This window comes from Vulpes vulpes, chromosome 10 (genome assembly GCF_048418805.1).
Source record: "Vulpes vulpes isolate BD-2025 chromosome 10, VulVul3, whole genome shotgun sequence".
Taxonomy (NCBI): domain Eukaryota; kingdom Metazoa; phylum Chordata; class Mammalia; order Carnivora; family Canidae; genus Vulpes; species Vulpes vulpes.
In genome coordinates this window covers 20038026-20057754 of record NC_132789.1, presented here as the reverse complement: position 1 = coordinate 20057754, position 19729 = coordinate 20038026, and the positions used below count along the sequence as shown (strand labels likewise).

The 19729-nt window shown below is 39.0% G+C and overlaps 1 protein-coding gene and 1 pseudogene across 4 annotated transcripts in view; one reads left to right on the top strand and one right to left on the bottom strand.

Moving 5' to 3' along the window:
• LOC140594296 (small G protein signaling modulator 1-like) overlaps nucleotides 1-19729 on the bottom strand; it is an 82023-nt gene that overhangs the window by 36690 nt on the left and 25604 nt on the right. The window contains exons 6-7 of one of the 4 annotated variants that reach the window (XM_072725228.1): nucleotides 17970-18473; nucleotides 4146-5719 (exon numbers count right to left, since the gene is read on the bottom strand). In XM_072725228.1, coding sequence (XP_072581329.1) covers nucleotides 18470-18473 — 4 coding nt within the window. In that variant the 3' untranslated portion in view covers nucleotides 4146-5719; nucleotides 17970-18469. Of the gene's footprint in view, nucleotides 1-4145; nucleotides 5720-17969; nucleotides 18474-19729 lie in introns of those variants that run through there. The other 3 variants (XM_072725227.1, XM_072725230.1, XM_072725229.1) reach the window with 3 other exon arrangements.
• Nucleotides 8518-10203, top strand: LOC140594290 (phosphoglycerate kinase 1-like; annotated as a pseudogene).

Here is a 19729-nt window from a genome sequence, read left to right as displayed (position 1 = left end):
GCATTGAGGGGACAAACTCTCACTCGGTTCAGTTACAATTTGATTAAATAAGGGTATATAAACCCTGCCAGTCTTGAAGTGAATGAGGGAGTTCTCGGGGTTTGTAGTGATCAGCTGCATCCTGCAGATTCCTCATTTGAATCAAAGGCAGGTTGGCAAAATGAATAGACTTTCCATTTTGAAGACTTGGACTAAGTATGGGGTTAGAATCATACTTGACTGCCTACCAGGCAAATATCTCACCATAATGACACTCAAAGAGGTAAAACTACCTCCTGAATCAAACTGATCAGATTGAAATCCCAGCTCTGCCACTTACTCTATTTCCATATCTGAAAATAGATGTAACAATAGTAGCTACCTCACAGAGTGACAGAGGATAAATTAATCAAGTCATGTGAGATACACAATATATTTCTTGGCATATTGCTTACCAACAATTAGTTACTACTATTGTTGTTCTATTAAAATAATAATTTATATGTATTTTCAAAAATTGGTAACACATGCCATTTTATAGCATCTGGAGAATGGAATCTGAGTTTAGTAATACTTCCTCTTCCTTAAACATTTACCTAAAATATAGTACTAATGTTTTTGAATTAAAGTTGTCCAGTCATGGGCATTACCCTTTCTTAAAGCTGGGTGGATCCTCAAGACAAACGTCTCTCTAAATATCTCTTTTCCCCATAAAGCAAACAATGGTCTTTTGCAAGGGACATTCCTGTCAGAAGACTAATAATAGGGACACCACTTGAACCATATGGGTATTACGTGAATAGAATGTAGATATGCAGAAAAACAAAATGTAATCATTGAGGCTGTTGAGCTGAGCAAACACTGCTTCACAGTGTTAATGACATGAAATTTTCCTCTACTTTCTGTGTTTTTGCCTTTGTAGCTACTCAGAATTTCACCCCGGTCCTCTGGTGACAGCTGTGGCACATGAGCTCAGAACACTGGATCTGCTCGATGATTTCCTGCCAAGCACTTTATTAAGAGTTTTAGATTTATTAGATTCAATACAGTTTGCTTGATGCATGGTAGATTATTCTATATTTCGTAAAAATTACCCTGTTCTATGGCTTGATGCCTTGAGTTTATAGCCACTAAGACATGGTTTATTGTTTGTTCTTGATTTGGAAACAAATAGTTTCCCTTTGTTCTGATTCTTTATTTTCCCTGTCTACTTTTGAGATGCTAGAGCATCGTGATTGCACATAGTATTCGAAACTCAAGATTTATTATACATTGCATTTTCTTTAAAAAATTAGATTATAGATCTAAGAGTAAACAATGCTTAAGGAGCAAGAGACTGGACGTGTGATTTGTACACATACACTTAATTTCCGTATATTCTTGTCATGATTATCCATGGCATTTATGAACCTATGTTGATTTATTATCAAATGAAAGTTTAAAAAGCCTAACAATTTAAAAAAGCAAGATGCACTTAAAATAATAAACTTTAAATAGAATCATCTAATTTAACATCAATAAATCTGACAATCTGACAATTCAGGGTGAGGGTGTTTCTATATACTTATAAGGAAATTGTATGTCTTTCTTTAAAGTTTTTCCCTATGCTATATTTAAAAAACAAAAATCAGAAACAGAAACAAAAAAGTCTATCTCAGGATGGTTATAACAAGTGACAATGTACAAGTTTCATAAATTTGAACTCTTCTAATTTGAAAACCAAATCCAGTTGGCTAGACTGTTGTGTTTGGTTGGTGTTTTATGTAATTGGGAAATTTTACATTTAAAAGTAGTTTTCTGGTATTATGCTGAGTGAAATAAGTCAATTGGAAAAGAACAATCCTTATATGGTCTCATTCATTTGGGGAATATAAAAATTAGTGAAAGGGAATAAAGGGAAAGGAGAGAAAATGAGTGAAAATATCAGTGAAGGTGACAAAACATGAGAGACACCAACTCTGGGAAACGAACGAAGGGTAATGAAAGGGGAGGTGGCCGGGGGGTTAGGGTGACTGGGTGATGGGCACTGAGGGGGGCACTTGGTGGGATGAGCACTGGGTGTTATGCTATATGTTGGCAAACTGAACTCCCATAAAAAATAAAAATAAAAAATAAAATAAATAAAATAATAAAAGTAGTTTTCTAATTCATTTCAAAAAATCAGAAAATTTAGGCTAATACTCTTGATTGGCAAAATTAGCTGAAGCTGAATACCGGCTGTCCCTTGTACTAAAGGCCCATGTTCTCCAAAGACCTTGTTCCCCTTGTTCCCAACCCTCTCCATTCATTCATGTTGGTGGGCTAGTCTTTGTATATACATTTGTGCTTGGGACCACTGACGTAGAGATGTCAAGGGATGATGTGCTAAAATCTGACAATCTGACAAGCCCGGTAAAGGTAGGTTAGGAATCCATCAATAGGCTTTATAATGTAGCTTATTTCAATATAATAATAGTCATGGTGCAAATGAGAATAATTACCTACTTAGTACTTGAACAACTATAACATTATGCAGCCATTAACCATGATATTTTAAAAAATATCAGATGCAAATGTAAAAGTGATTTGGTTAAATGACAAAATCACAGGTCATATAGTCGTAGGTAAATTAGTATTGAGTTATGTTACAAGGAGAATTCAAACGAGATGTGCACTATCAAGGCACTACTCTAAATGGATGGATAATCACGTAGAATTACAGAGCTAAATTGGGTCAGGCAAACCAATTCCAGGACCAAAGATTCATATTTATATATTAATTGCAACTAATTACATTTTCATTGATTTTTTAAAGAACAAATTAGAGAGACCAGTATGCTTCTTTGGAAGAGAGAAGAAAAAGTTTTAAAAAAGGATATGAGTATTGTCTAAAGTTAGAGTCCTGAGGGAATGGTTGAATAGTCGAAAAGGACTAAGGATTAGTTAGCACAAGTACTAACTAGTACTAAAGTACTAGTTAAGCAACATTTTAAGTAGTATAATAATTTTTCTGATAGATTCTTTGCATTTTTAAATATTTGCATTTTTGTTCCAGTAAAAGTAACTCACTCTCCATGTAGGTGATTAGAAAAGGGGGAATGGAAGAAATAAAATACAGCTCACCTATAATCTTACTATCAATATTTTACTATTAAAAGTTTCAATCCTGGGGATCCCTGGGTGGCTCAGCGGTTTGGCGCCTGCCTTTGGCCCAGGGCGTGATCCTGGGGTCCTGGTATCAAGTCCCACGTCAGGCTCCTGGCATGGAGCCTGCTTCTCCCTCTGCCTGTGTCTCTGCCTCTCTCTCTCTCTCTCTATGTCTATCATGAATAAATAAATAAAATCTTAAAAAAAATAAATAAAAGTTTCAATCCTTTTGTTTCTTGTCTTTTTGCTGCTAAACCATAAGATGTATATGGATCAGGAGCCTCTATTCTGCTCACTAATATATCCAAATACCTACACAGTGCTTACTAAAACAAAAAAAAAAGGTAGGCACTTGGTGGATATTGACTGAACATGTGTGTTCAGAATTAGAGTTCTATTGCTTTATTTTTATTTTTTACAAAGATTTTATTTATTTATTCATCACACACACACACACACACACACACACAGGCAGAGGGAGAAGTAGGCTCCTTGCAGGGAGTCCGACGTGGGACTTGATCCCAGGTCTTGAGGATCACACCCCGGGTTGAAGGAGGAGCTAAACCGCTATACCACCCAGGCTGCCCTGTACTTTTTATTTTGTGTCTTTTCATTTGAGTTCTTATTGTGAGCATTTTTGTCTTTAAGTGTTCTAACAATGTAGTTTTTTAAATGGCTAGATATGCCATAATTTCTATTGTTGAATATTTAGGTTGTTTCCAAATTATCACTAACACCAAAATGCTTCTGCAAGCATTTTTTCCACATAAAACTGGTTAGTATAAATATCTGGTATACCAGACTCATGAACTGAGTCTTTATATTGATCATTATAATTTTTGAAAATTTTATAGGAAAAATAAATGGTATCTAATTGTTTTGATTTGTAGTTACTTGACAACTGTTAACACTATATATTTTTTGTGTATGTCAATAAAATTACCTTTAAATGGAAATATTATTGTTTAAAAATTTAACAGAAATCCAATGTATATAATATTTGATCTCTTCTAATCAGCATATATAGAAACACAGACACATTATAGACTTTGCTATATAGTTAATTATTCATTGTATCTTAATCAACATTTCAAAATACATGCACATATGCACATACATGTGTATTAACTGTACATTCACTGACACATTCATATATTCCTTATGTGATAACATGTGCATATTTATTGACTGATGCTGAATTTTAAAAAAATGTTTTTAAAAGATTTTATTTATTTACTCACAATTGACAGAGAGAGAGAGGCAGAGACACAGGCAGAGGGAGAAGCAGGCTCCATGCAGGGAGCCTGATGTGGGACTCGATCCTGGGTCTCCAGGATCACACCCTGGGCCGAAGGCGGTGCTAAACCGCTGAGCCACCTGCGCTGCCCATGTCAACATTTTTTCTTATTTGACTTTTAGACTTTGTTTTAGAGTAGTCTTAGGCTCACAACAGAATCAAGAGGTAAGTATTGAGATTTCCATATACATCATGCTCTACACAGGCATAGCTTCTCTCCCATCATCAAAGTCATTCACCAAGAGGTATTTTTAAAAATAATAATTGTTATTAAATTAATATGGATATAAAATATATTTATTTTTATTTACATACTTATACTATAAATATAAATTATTATTTTTATCAGTTTTTGCCAAGGATAAACCTACAGTGACACATCGTAATCACCCAATGTCCATAGATTATATTATGGTCCACTCGATATTTACATTCTATGGGTTTGGACAAATTTACAATAACATCTATTCACTATTATAATATCATAGCATATTTTCAGTGCCCTAACACAAACAAAGGAAAATGATTCATCTTCTCCCTAAATTCCCTTCAACTATTCATCTTTTTATCGTTAACACAGTTTCTTTTTCTTTTCTGGAACATCATATAGTTAAAGTTATATATAGTATGTGACCTTCTCACTTTGGCTTCTTTCACTTAGTAATTTGCATTGAAGTTTCCTCCATGTATTTCTATGGCTTGATGGCTCATTTTTATTTTAGTGCTCAGTAATATTTGTTTGTATTTATCACATACACGTATTGCAAAACTTCTTGGTTCCTTCCAAGTCTTGGCAACTATGAACAAAAGCTGCTATAAACATCTATGTGCAGGTTTTTGTGAGAGCATAAGTTTTCAGGTCCTTCAGATAAATGCCAAGGAACTGAAATCTTCAGATTATCCAGATGTCACTAATATCTTGGTCTGTTCCAATCCCATTGCCGTTTACCTTTTCTATGCCAAGTATGGTTTATGAACTAGTAACATAGGCACCAAATACGAGCTTTTTGGAATCTCAAGTCTCACTCCAGGCCTACTAAATTAGAGCTTGTATTTGATGAAAGTCCTCAGGCAATCGATGTGTACATGAAAGTCTGAGAAGCAGTGCCATCAATTCTAACACCTCTGATTATAAAATATAAGTCTCCACTTTGACCTAGAGTTAGAAACATGCCTAAAATCAGTAGGAGCTTTTGAGACAAACAAAAAAATCTTCAAATCCCAGCCCTTCTGCTTCTGAAGTGATTCTCTTGAACAGGTAATGCAACATTTCTCCTCTTTCTCCATCGATGCAATGATGAAAATAAGACCTTGTTGCTGTATTAAGAAATGTCATATGCAACTGATGAATTATTGAAAACTACAGCTGAAACTAATAATGTACTATACGTTAGCTAACGTAATTTAAATATAAAAATGAAGTGTGATAAAAAAATAAAAAGTACTCATCACTGAGGTATAATAAATGGTCAATTGTGAATAAAAATTATGATTAGAGATAAATTAGAGAAAAGGAACAGCTCTTGAGGTTACAAAATGGTTAGTTGTAAATTGTGAATTAAAGATAACCTGATAACTGATGGGAGTTATTCTAATGCCATGCCACTTTGCTATAACAGCAATTCTTACCAGTTCAATTAAGCTTATATTTTCAAGGATTCTTAGTTTTCTCCTGGAATTATGATCAACATAGTAATTTTTTATATTATTTTTTCTGAGAAACATTTTTAGGTAATGGGGGGAAAATGAGCCCTCTCTTAGAATATATAAAAGATATATAAAAGACTGTTTAAAATATGTATATATGTATAAAAGATGTTTAAAATATATTTCTTTGTGGAACATATTAAATGGATCACTATTTGTATGAGATTTTTAAAACTCACTGTGGCTTATTATGCAAATTTTAAACTGACATTGGATAGGTAAATTATGTTTAGGCAGTTTTCAAGAACTGGATTTTTGATTCAATAGACCATAGCAACTCTTCGATGTGCTATATTGTAATTCATTAAATTATCTTCTAGCACATGCATAGCTATCATGATGCTAATGGGTATTCATATTTAAATCATGAACGAAAGTTATACATATATACACCAATTTTTCATATCAAAAAGCTTGGAACTGAAAGAACTATAGAGCAAAACACAGTATTTGAACACATTTTTATGGTGTTGTGATTTCTAGATTATCTCTGTATTTGTTAAGCCTATCTGTTGTGTCAGTTATCAATTCATTGCCTTTCATTTCCAAATGTACCTCCAATATGGTAAACAACAGAATTGGCTTAAGCATTTCTCTTTTTAAATGCACACTGTTAAGTTTCTCAGTAGAGGGCAGCAGGGGAGATTTTGCAGGAGGTAGAGACTTCCTCCAATTCACAGCACTATCCAGGAGGATAGGCAGTGTGGGTATAAGGACATCTGGTAAGGAACTACTACTTAGCAGTCACAAGCCTAGGATGAAGGTCCTTTGACCTTTCAGCCTCATCCTGGCAATGATATTTCTACAGACAGCCTGGACTCCTCTGACAAGCCTAGTACAGCCTGCATAAAGCTACTTGTGTCCAGAAGGTCACACACCAAGTCAGTCCTTCAAAGAGTAAGTTCTAACAACCTTTCACCCCTACTGGCACCTGGATTCCCACTGCAGATCCAGCAACCATTTTCTTGTCACATGTCATTTTCTTATCTTTGTCTATACCTCCGGAGGTGGCTGTTGTTTGCACAGCAGTTCTGGCCTGGCCATTCCAGTGGTCAGCTCTGCTCTCTAGGAGCCAAACTACATTTTCTCCAGTATTTGAACACATTTTTACAGTGTTGTGATTTATGGATTATCTCTGTATCTGTTAATACCCTTTTCAAGTTTACCCTTTCTTAGGTACTCTTTCTCTGCTTTACCACACAGAATTTCTTTATATCTTATAGTTATGTTTGTCAGAGTCAGTAATTCTTTGTATTAAACTGTTCTGCTTTAACCTACTACATGTTTTTTTTTTTTTTGTTTGTTTTGTTTTGTTTTGTTTTTGTCTCCTGATTGGGCTCAGAGTGCTACTTTGGCTTTCTACAATTAGAAGTGAAACTTGTTCAAGAGATCATTTTATTACAATAAGGGCTACTACTTACTGTGAACTATCTATGTGCCAGGCTCTTCACAATTACGATCTCACTTCATCCTCATGGAAATCTTATGAAGTGCGTACTTCATTCTACAAATGAAGTATATAGGGATCCCTGGGTGGCACAGTGGTTTGGTGCCTGCATTTGGCCCAGGGCACGATCCTGGAGACCCGGGATCGAATCCCACATCAGGCTCCCAGTGCATGGAGCCTGCTTCTCCCTCTGCCTATGTCTCTGCCTCTCTCTCTCTCTCTGTGACTATCATAAATAAATAAAAATTAAAAAAACAAACAAATGAAGTATATACAAGGCTTATAATTAAAGCAATTTACTCAAGGTCATGACTGACTCAAGACTTAAAACGAGTCCTCTCTCAATACTATCATTGTGCTTATCATTACTATCTTAACTCCTAAACACCATAAAAGTCAACTAAAATGTCCACGAATATCTTATTTTTTTCTGAATGATTGATAACATAGGATCTTATGGGTTTATTATCCAGATAGAACGTAAAATACATATTTGGATATCATAGCTTTCCAGGTTATGCTTGAAGCCATGAATATAAATAGAATCACCCAAGGAGAATGGAGAAAAAAAAAAAGAAAAAAAAAGTTAACAGGCTTGGAGAAGACCTGGGAAAACACTGACATTTAAAGAACAGAGGAGGGATCCCTGGGTGGCGCAGTGGTTTGGCGCTTGCCTTTGGCCCAGGGCGCGATCCTGGAGACGCGGGATCGAGTCCCACGTCGGGCTCCCGGTGCATGGAGCCTGCTTCTCTCTCTGCCTGTGTCTCTGCCTCTCTCTCTCTCTCTGTGACTATCATAAATAAATAAAAATTAAAAAATAAAAATAAAAAAATAAAATGTTTAAAAAAAAAAAATAAAGAACAGAGGAGCTCTCGGCATTCCGCACGAGGTTGGAGCACACGCAGGCTGCTTTCTTCTCCGCTGTTTAAGCTCTCAGCCTCGCAGCCCTTCTATTGCCAGGATGTCACTTTCTAACAGGCTGACTCTGAACAAGCTCGACCTGAAGGGCAAGTGGGTCGTCATGAGAGTGGACTTCAACCTATGAAGAGCCTATGTTCCTATGAAGAACAACCAGATAACAACCAACCAGAGAATCAAGGCTGCCATCCCAAGTATCAAATTCTGCTTGGACAATGGAGCCAAGTCAGTTCTTATGAGCCATCTGGGCCGGCCTGATGGTGTCCCCATGCCAGACAAGTATTCTTTGGGGCCAGCTGCTATAGAACTTAAGTCTGTGCTGGGCAAGGATGTTTTATTCTTAAAGGACTGTGTGGGCCAAGAAGTGGAGAAAGCTTGTGCTGACCCAGCTGCTGGGTCTGTCATCCTGCTGGAGAACCTTTGCTTTCATGTGGAGGAAGAAGGGAAGGGAAAAGATGCTTCTGGGAATAAGATTAAAGCTGAGTCAGTCAAAATAGAAGCCTTCCAAGCTTCACTTTCCAAGCTAGGAGATGTCTATGTCAATGATGCTTTTGGCACTGCTCACTGAGCCCCCAGCTCCATGGTGGGAGTCAGTCTGCCACAGAAGGCCGGAGGTTTCTTGATGAAGAAGGAGCTGAAATAGGCCTTGGAATGCCCAGAGCGACCCATCCTGGCCATCCTGGGTGGAGCTAAAGTTGCAGACAAGATCCAGCTGATCAGTAATATGCTGGACAAAGTCAATGAGATGATTATTGGTGGTGGAATGGCTTTTACCTTCCTGAAGGTGCTCAACAACATGGAGATTGGGACTCCTCTGTTTGATGAAGAGGGAGCCAAGATCGTCAAAGACCTGATGTCCAAAGCTGAGAAGAATGGTGTGAAAATTACCTTGCCAGTTGACTTCGTCACTGCTGAAAAGTTTGATGAGCATGCCAACACTGGCCAAGCCACTGTGGCCTCTGGCATACCTGCTGGCTGGATGGGCTTGGACCATGGTCCTGAGAGCAGCAAGAAATATGCTGAGGCAGTTGCTCAGGCTAAGCAGACCATGGGGAATGGACCTGTGGGCATATTTGAATGGGAAGCTTTTGCCCGAGGAACCAAAGCCCTCATGGATGAGGTGGTGAAAGCCACCGCCAGGGGCTGCATCACCATCATAGGTGGTGGAGACACTGCCACTTGCTGTGCCAAATGGAACACAGAGGATAAAGTCAGCCATGTGAGCACTGGGGGTGGTGCGAGTTTAGAGCTTTTGGAAGGTCCAGTCCTTCCTGGGGTGGATGCTCTTAGCAGTGTTTAGTACTTTCCTGCCTTTTGGTTCCTGTGCACAGCCCCTAAGTCAACCTAGCACTTGCTGCATCTCTCCTTGGCATTAGCTAAAATCTTCCCTCATGTCAAAATTCAGCTAGTGGCCAAGAGATGCAGTACCAGGAACCCTTAAAGAGGCGCACAGCATCTCAGCTCCTCTTTACTGCACCCTGGATTTGCCTACATTCTTCAGGATCCCATTTGAATTTCTTAGTGACTAAACCATTGTGCATTCTAGAGTGCATATATTTATATTTTGCTTGCTAGAAGAAAATGAGCTGTGTTGGCTTCTCTTTTTGAAGTAGCTTATTCTGATTACAGCTGTGTCATTGTTTCACTACTCAGCATGGAAATAAGATGAAATTCCAATTGTAGGCAGGTAGGGAGACAAAGTTGGTGATCTATTAAATCAATAAAAGTATCCACTGAAACAGAGAAAAAAATAAAGAACAGAGGAAAAGAAACAGTAGAAGAAAAGCAAGAAAGTATAGTGTACTGGAAGCTAAGAGATTTTCAGAAACGAAACATCACAAAGAAAACAAGAAGGACGATGAAAAATGTGTGTTTTGGCTTTAGCAACATAGAGGTCAATGGTTGGAAGAGTGAAATTGGTGGGCCTAAATTCCATATTATACTGAGATGAATGCACAAAAGGTAAAGAAGTATAAACTTTGAGTAAAACAACTCTTTAAGATACTTGACAATGGAAAGAAGAGGACTTCTGTGAAGATATGTAGGGCCAAGGTGGTATTTTGGGTTATTTCCCATAAGATGAGAGAGACTTGAAAATGTTGAAGTTGCAACATTCTGAGAACTTAATGTTTAAGATATAGAAGGGAAATGAATGATAAAATCCTCAAGGAGGCAGGAAGTATAGAGAGCATATAAGGTGGGTGAATTAAAATAATTCTTAGTTTTAAAGATTTTTACATCAACTTTGACATTCACTGATTTTGACACTAATCTTACCTGAATCATACACATAGAGAAAGGGGGGATGGGGAGGAGAAGAGATAGCTTGTTTTCAACAAATAGAGTTAGCATCATCAGCCTTGCATGGTTTTCCTTAATTTTATTTTATTTTATTTTTTTAAAATTTTATTTATTTATTTATTTATGATAGTCAGAGAGAGAGAGGCAGAGACACAGGCAGAGGGAGAAGCAGGCTCCATGCACCGGGAGCCCAACGTGGGACTCGATCCCGGGTCTCCAGGATCGCGCCCTGGGCCAAAGGCAGGCACCAAACCGCTGCACCACCCAGGGATCCCGGTTTTCCTTAATTTTAAAGTTCTAGTAGAAAGCTCCATTTGTCTGGGAGCTATAAAGTCATCTTTGGAATTTCAGATTCCTACTCTGTGTCATATTCTCCAGTCCTCTAGGGAGAAGAAGCTGCTGAATTCATAGACATGTTTAGACTAGCAAGGCCTACTGCAGAGAAAGAAGGATGTACATATTTCAGAACACAAAAGGATTGAAGTAGACTATAAGTCCCTTAAAGGGAAGAACTATGTGAAATCACTCTGTTGTCCATTAACTAACCTAATCTTTCACTTTGGGCAGGTACATAATTAGGATACTTACATAACCATACTCATCCTTACCTAGTATATTGGGAGGTTTGGCTTCCGTAACATCCTTTATAGAAAAGCTGTGTCTATCTAAACTGATTTCTTCCGATTTTAAACTAAGCAAAGTAAAATATTAAGCCCTCTCTTGCTGTGGTGTATTCCAAGTGTCCCTATATTTCGCATTGACAGTCTTTATTCTCAATCAACTCCTTCGGACCCCCTGTAGTTTTCTAATTTGACCTTTCCATATAATTCAAATGCTAGGACCTAGCCCACACTGAAGTAACTCTCCAACACAATTTTGGCAAAATTAAAGTAGGCTCTGGCTTTTGGAAAAATAAGTAATACGGTAATACATGTTAGCTCTTTATTTTCTTCTAATTTTTGACATTCAAGTGATGCCATAGTGCTTTATCGTTAGCTACATCAGCAGTTAGCTTTGCCAAGTGAGGTTGCTAGCTCTTCTAAATGCAAATTAAAAGAGAAAAGAAAAGAAAGGAGCAAAGCATTAGCAGGCAGCAAAGAGATATGGTACATGGCCAACAAGGTAATAGCCTTATGGTGAGCCACTGCTCCAGAGAGGGAGGGTTATCTTGTCAATGGTATTAAACTTAAGACCCTGTTTCACTTGCACTGATGTCTGTCAAGGGAAGGGACCGGGATGCAGGAAGAGATTAAGAACTTCTCCCTAAATCAGTAATCAGTATCCTTCTAACAACCACAGAAAGGGTCTTAACATCTGTGAGAGTAGTCACTGTCCAGGCTGTGAGGAAACACGGGGAGAGGTGTGTAATGTTCATTGCTTCTAACTGTGAACACTTAACACTTGCGGCAACCGGAAAGAATCTGCAGTGCCCTCTTCATTCACAAAGGACACTATGACTATCTATTATTGAATAGTGGGTATTAGAAGAGCATCTCATCATTTTTAGAGTTTTATTTCACGTTCATAAAAACATTTCCATTTTTCTCTTCCTGAAGAGAGCCTCTTGGACTGAAACTGCCAGTGACTTTCCACATCCCTCATCCTGTTTCATTACAGAAACGCTCATAAAGACACAATTTTCTCCTATCAATAAATATGTTTGATGTTCCATAGAAGTTCTATGTAATACATGCAGAACAATGGAGTCAGACTCTAGGATTAATGATTGTCAAAGCAACTTGAAGCGACGAGCCTGCCTCTGGATGCTCAGCGGTGGATGTGATGCGGGTGTTCAGTGGGAAACCAGAATGAGCAATAAAGCCCACGAGTAATAATCATAAATCCCAAAGAGGCATCACCCTTTCTTAAGACATGTTTAAACTCCTTGAGAACGAAGACTGTAAGGTGCAATCTGCTTTTAGAGGCATTATATTGTTCTAATACATTTAGTTTAAGTTGGAAGTGGAGCATGCCTGGACTGAGGAGCTTTTCCATGCAGTGGACTCAGCTGCAGCTCCACGCGGACTGCCAGGACAGGATGCGATGCTGATGGTGTTCTGAGCAGACTCCCAACATTTTCCTAACTTGAATTTGTTTTATTTTTACATCATATTCCTGTTAAAGGCTCCTAAAATCTCCTAGCCATCAAGTGTCTCAAAATACAGACTCTACATGGAAAGTATTTGGAGACACCGAATAATTTAGTGTGCCTTACGTATAGGATAAGGGACAAAAGGACTGATGTTTCTCAAAACAGACCATTAGGTTGGCTGTATTCAATTCTGATTCTATATATTTAGGACTCACTGAATTCATAGTTCACGGTACTTGCTGCCAAGATAAATAGTTTTTTTTTCTGCTTTTTGTATTTTCTCACATGAAGACACACTCACCAAGAAATCAAGTAGCAATTGAAGAACTAGACACACTGTGTGGGAAACGTCATGTTGGATATATAGTCTAGATGACCCCTTGATTAATACATAGAGGATTCACCTTTTTTCTTTCACTTCTCATTATTTTGAATCACATATCGCACAAACCAAATAATACTACATCTCAAAGGGAAAAATGTACGAAAGTATTTGTCAACCAAAACTCCTAGTAATTCATCACAGAATTTTCAATGTGCTGCTTTCCATGAACCTCATGCAAGTTCATGAATATTATTGAAGTCCACTGTCATGTAAAGTTTGGATCTTGCAGGAATCTAGGAAAAAAGTTCATACACTCTTTTCTGAATATTGGTAAAAATATATGTATAGTGCTCAAATAACAAGGATACAGTGAAGCAATTTTTAAGGATTATCCTACCACAGTATTATTTTACATACTTAGTAAAGAGATAAACTCTGTTCAGGAATCTCAAGACAGGGGTTTTTATTACTTCCAGAAGTTCAAGTAATTATTTAATAGCTACTATAGTTTGTAAAACATTTTAAAGTTCAGGTTGCACATCATTAGCACAGAGCCTCAGTCCTGCAGATTTCAAGCCTCAGAAACAGGCAACATATACTTCGTTTGATGGAAATTCAGACAGAGATATCTAATTCGCTACCCTGCGGAGTAAGGAAGATAAGCTGAGGCATCTGGTCAACACACTCAATGGGGATGGGGAGACCTTGCCATCTCTATAAAGGGGGTAGAGATTTATAAATCTTATTATTTCCATATATATGGCCTTTCACAACTTACCAGCTTATTTTCACATAGCTCATTTAATATAACAGTTATATAAAAGGTAAGACATTATTTTTTTCTATTTTTATTGTTGTAACTTCTCTGCACACTCATCACCTTAATAACACCTAAATATTACCTTGAGATGACATTTTTTGTTTCTCAAAACCTTCACTAGATCTCATGCTCTTTGGAAGCATAGAGTATGCATAAAGTGCCTTTTCTAGTTATAGTGTCCATACATGTATTGTATCTATGCACACACACAAACAATACTATAAAGTTCAGTACATGATAGCCACTCATTGAGGGCTGAAAAATGAATCACTGAGTGAATAAAGGAACACCTCACATTGTTTCATTTCTCCTTAGCCCTTTTGATTATCCATTCAATTAATTTATTACTAAGTACCTAGCACCGTGCCACCCTGTAGGATATTAACGATACAGTAATCAATTAAAGGTTATTCCACAGTGTGGTCCAATGATCTGCCTGCTGCCATCTGGATGCTTGTTAAAAACTCAAATTCCTGGGCCCAATCCCAGACTTACTGAATTAGAATCTCATGGATACTGAAGTCAGAAAAGCATTGCACAATAAGTTGACAATCTTGCAAAAACAGGTCGATGGATTTTTAAAAAAATCATATTAAAAAAACATCCTTTCTTTTAATCTTTCTATAGTATTTTCTCTATGCAATTTCTCTTAGTTATAGATTGGGTAAGACTAAAATTCAGGACAAATGGAAAACTAAGAACAACATGTAAATGAAAATTCTAAACCAAGGTAAATGGTGAACTAGTTTTTTGGGTCTAGGACTTCATAAAAAAACAGTCTTTCTGGGAACCCATCCTTGTGAAAAGCATTAATCATTAGAGAAAATCAGACAGGAATCTACAAATGACCTGGAGTCATAAATCAAGGAACAATTTTTGTCCTCATTTAGCCATGGTTATGTAGAATATGAAAATATGTATTCCCAGTAGTGGAAAAACCAAGTCCCAGTCAATTAAATTATAGACTGCCACTGGCTTACTTACATTCATGCTTAAAAATGATGTATTATTTTCCTTTCCCATTTCTATTACTTGATATTCTTGCAACTCGTTTAATTATTATAACTGTTTTGTGACACAGAGTTCAGTTTACAAAGACCTAATCCAGAGGTAAAGAGCCCAGTTTGCTTGCTCTCTCCCTGCTGTCTCAGTGAGACTGAGTCAGGGCTACACTTGGGGCCTTCCTGCAGTCTCAGATATCAGAACTCTGATCATGTTGTTTTAGGGTCAGTTGCTACAGATAAACTGGATGGATCGGGGTGGTGGTGGTGGAGTAGGGATTTTAAAGCTGGGAGGAGTGGATATTTATCCCAGCTCTGTTGGTAATTAGCAGAGTGGCCTTATTTACTTATTCTTTGCTTTTCTCTAAAATTTAGTCATGCAGTATTAAAGAATCATTGCAAGGAAGAAAAATAAACACTTGCCTATTTCCTGCTGATTAATGGAGCCAAGATATAAGCGTTATTGTTAAATGACTATTAAATGCAGGGTGGTGATGTTTAGGCCTAGAAAAGTAAATCAAATTATTTGAAGTCACCCAGCTAATAGAGTGCAGTGTGTCTTGACTTGCATTTACTCAATTCTCGTCAGTATACTTTCCACTCTCAAACATTTCCTAAGCTTGTAGATGAATTACAGTGGTTTATAAACAGGACGGGGGTAATTGCCAAGAATATGGAAGTGGACAGGGAAGAAGGAGCACATGCTGTAGTTAATAGATCTCAGGCAGAACAAGAACAAGTGGCACCGGCTGGCCAGTGTCCAGGTTCTGCTGAAATGTGAACGCACAGGATTCTCTGAAGCCTGAAGGAGCCTGTCAGACTGGCCAGAAGTAGGCGGTGGCACTGCAGCAGGAATGGCTGTCAGACCTTCAGCCAATTTTTTTACCTTAGCAGCTCTGGCTCCCTGGTTAGTCTCCATTACAATATTAATCTCTGAGTTAGTAGAGAGATTTTCTGACCAAATACTCTTTTAAAAGAAAACCTGTTTTCAAATCAAGAGAAATGTTAAACTGGTTAGAGTTCAAAGTCTGAGGTAGTCACCATTCCACATGACCACAAGAAATGTCTTAGTTTTGTATGCCTGGCATGGGCCACAATAACTAAGAGAGGCAAAGAACTCACAAGGCCATCTGGGGAAGTTTCTTCAAAGGCAATGGCAGGATAGGTTCTATCTGAAGAAAGATCAGAGCAAAGAACAGTTAATTGTAGTTAGAACAGAGTCAAGTATATCATGTTGCTGGCTTGATTAGAGAGCCAGGACTGTGATGGACAGTGATGAAGAGATTTTTCTCTAAAGCAAGGGTCAAGAACCTTTTTCTGTAAAGGGCTAGACAATATTTTCAGTTTTGAAGAGCGTAAGATTTTGTCACAAGTACTCAGTTTGTCACTGTAGCACAAAAGCAGCCATAAATGACTGGCAAATGAATCAGTAAGGCTAGGGTCCAATAGGATTTTGTTTGCCAAACGTGAAGAAAGCTAGATTAGGTCTACGAGCTATAGTTTATCAACCTCTGCTCTGGAATAAAAACGTTTAAATTGAAAAAGAAACACTTGTGTTGTTTCTAGTGTCCCTACCCCACAGCCAGTGGGGAGACCTGAATTTTTCTTGAACCAAAACCTCTTCCATATAACACAGAACATACCTTCATAGGTTATGAAGGTACAGTGCAGGTTATGGAGGATGTTATCACTAAGGGTAGGGGAGACTCTGTACTAATGTTACAACTTCTGTGTGAATGTAAAAAAAAAAAATAAGAAGTTTAATAAATAAAGAGGTTGGCGTTATTGCTGAAATAAATCACTAATTCCTTTTGACTGATTTATTCAGCGGAAAACACAAGGTCATAGACCAAAGGCAGTAACTACAGAGGCCCTGAACCCACGTTAGGGCACAGAGCAGAGACTTGTCATAATTCACGAGAAGGTGTAATTGGACTCCAGAGCCTGGATTTCTTCCAGTTCCTCTCCTGTCTCCTGGCCTTTGCACCTGCTTCCCTCTGCTAGAAACACTCTTTCCCCTACATCTTTACCCAGTTAATGCCTACAGGCACTTCAAATGGAAGCTTAACTGCCATGTATTCCAGGACACTTTCTCTGACCACCCAGAGTAAATTAAACACCACCCACCTAGTTTGGAATATTCATCATATATTATCCCAATTACTAGTTACCTGTTTTCCCTGCTACGATGTGAGGTTCATGAAGAGAAGGATTTGTTCTATACTTTCAGATATGTTTTCCAGGCAAACAGGCAAAGAATGAAAGATAATCATAATACCCATTTTATGTGAGGATGTGGTTAAATAGGCACTTTCATATACCAAGAGATGAGGAGATTCTCATGTATTTCCTTGATATTCTCTCTCTCCCTCTCCTTCTGGCTGGAAAGGAGTACTGGTCGTGAAGAGTCTCAGATTTTACATTCTTCCCCAGCTTCCCTATCCCTTAGCATAACATCCAAGCTTTGAACATGACAGTTAAGACCAATGTATCGGGATCCCTGGGTGGCACAGCAGTTTGGCGCCTGCCTTTAGCCCAGGGCGCGATCCTGGAGACCCGGGATCGAATCCCACGTCGGGCTCCCGGTGCATGGAGCCTGCTTCTCCCTCTGCCTCTGTCTCTGCCTCTCTCTCTCTCTCTCTCTCTCTCTCTCTCTGTGTGTGACTATCATAAATAAATAAAAATTAAAAAAAAAAAAAAAGACCAATGTATCCCCAACATCTAAGGTTAGTGCCTGGCACTTGCTAGGTGCTCATTAAATATTTGTTGGAAGAATCAATGGATGGATAAATGCTTGCCAAGAGGGCTCATACTACAAAACATTTACACCAAGTTGATCTGAGCTAGAAAAAAAAAATGTAAGAAAGTATCATTATAAATTTCCAAAATGCTGTGGACTCACTATCTTCCCTTCTCACCTCTTCTCCAGAATGGCAGCGATCTCTGTCCCACTTACCAAATGAGAGGAGAGACACAGAGAAGCTAAATGACTCCTCTAGGGCCATGGTTAGTAAGAAGACAGTAGGCTTAATTCATGGGAGAAGAAAGATGCCTAAGATTGCAGGATCCTACACCCCACTCCTAATCTGGAGATCCGGCGTTGCCAGTAAGCACCTGAATTGTCCCAAGGTCCTAAACTAGGCTAATTCGGAGACGAACATCCAGATGGCCTTCATGTAATTTCTTCCAAGTCAAGTGCATATCAAGGGGGAGAAACGAAAGGTGCTTTGTGCAACAGGGCGCAATTTCCAAGAAGGCCAGCAGGTGGCGGCAGAGCACACCCAGGCGTCTGGTCTTTCTGGCTCACCTGCTGTTTTCCACCAGGTAATGCACAATTTTGTCCAGCACCTTCTCAAACAAGGCAGTGCGGATCCACAGGTGCTTGATGGCTAGTGGGGACAGGTTGGGCAGCTTCGGCAGCTTCCGCACATTCTCCTGGAGGCCCTGGATCTGATTTCACCTTCAAGACCAGTAAAGAAGAAGGATGAATATTCACAAAAGAGGAAATCCAACAGGACCAATATGCAAACAGCAACCTCTCAAGGAAATGAAGGGAATGGCAACCAAAACAACAAAAGAGCCCTTATTGCTCCTGGCAAGTGGGCAAAGAGTTGGAGGAATCATAATACCCAACAAGCATGAAGATGCAGGGAAATACACTTTCATACACTGTTGATGGGTAAGCCGGATTCTCATAGTGATTCCCTTCCCTTCCCTTCCTTTCCCTTTCCCTTCCCTTCCCTTCCCAGCCCAGGACTTCAGTCACACAGAGGCACCTTGGAGAGCTGTGGGCCCAGCATCTCAAAATTCATGAGAGCCTCACATGGGAAAACCCTTCCCTACCCTACCCTACCCTACCCTATCCTTCCCTCCCCCTCCCTTCCCTTCCCTTCCCCCTCCCTTCCCTTCCCCTCCCCCTCCCTTCCCTTCCCTTCTCTCTCTCTTCTCTTCTCTTCTCTTCTCTTCTCTTCTCTTCTCTTCTCTTCTCTTCTCTTCTCTTCTCTCTCTCTCTCTCTCTCTCTCTCTTCCCTCCCCCTCTCTCCCCTCTCCCTGTCATGGATAAGTGGTTGCATGAATGAAGGAATGGCTCTCCCTTACCAACTGGCATGGGTATCTCTAATTCCTCCATTAGAAAGTCACTCCCAATATCATGGAAGGCCGATGGACATCCACCCCTTTAAGAAGTTCTCAGCAAACACCTGGAAATTTAGCAGATGGACTGGAAGACACCTGAAAACCAAGTGGCTGAGGAGTCACTTGGGATTCCTAATGGGAGTTGGCAATGTAAAATCCACAGCCCTGCCCATCACACAGTTCTGGCCAGCAGCTCTGGGCTGGTATGGCCTGAAAGGCAAGGCAAGGGCCATTGCCCATCCAGTGAAGTGGAAGGAACACCCATGGCAGAGAAGGCAAACATGGCATGCGTGCTTCTTTCTCCTGTCTCGTGCCATCTAATCAATCTGAGCATTCTTTCCTGTGAAACCCAAGAGTAGCTCTAGAATCTTTCACAACAAGGTCCTTTGGGCAGCCTCTAGCAACAACTGGAGCTGAAACCTATTTGGCATCCCTGACCAGGCTCCAGATCAAGGCTTTGGCTGAACAATTAGGACTCTGGCGAGGCTCTGGTGGAAGGTGCTCAGGTACACATACTCAGGCCATGAGCCTCCCCCAGCAAACATAATCAGCTCTTAAGACATGTGAGTGAAGTCAAGGCTC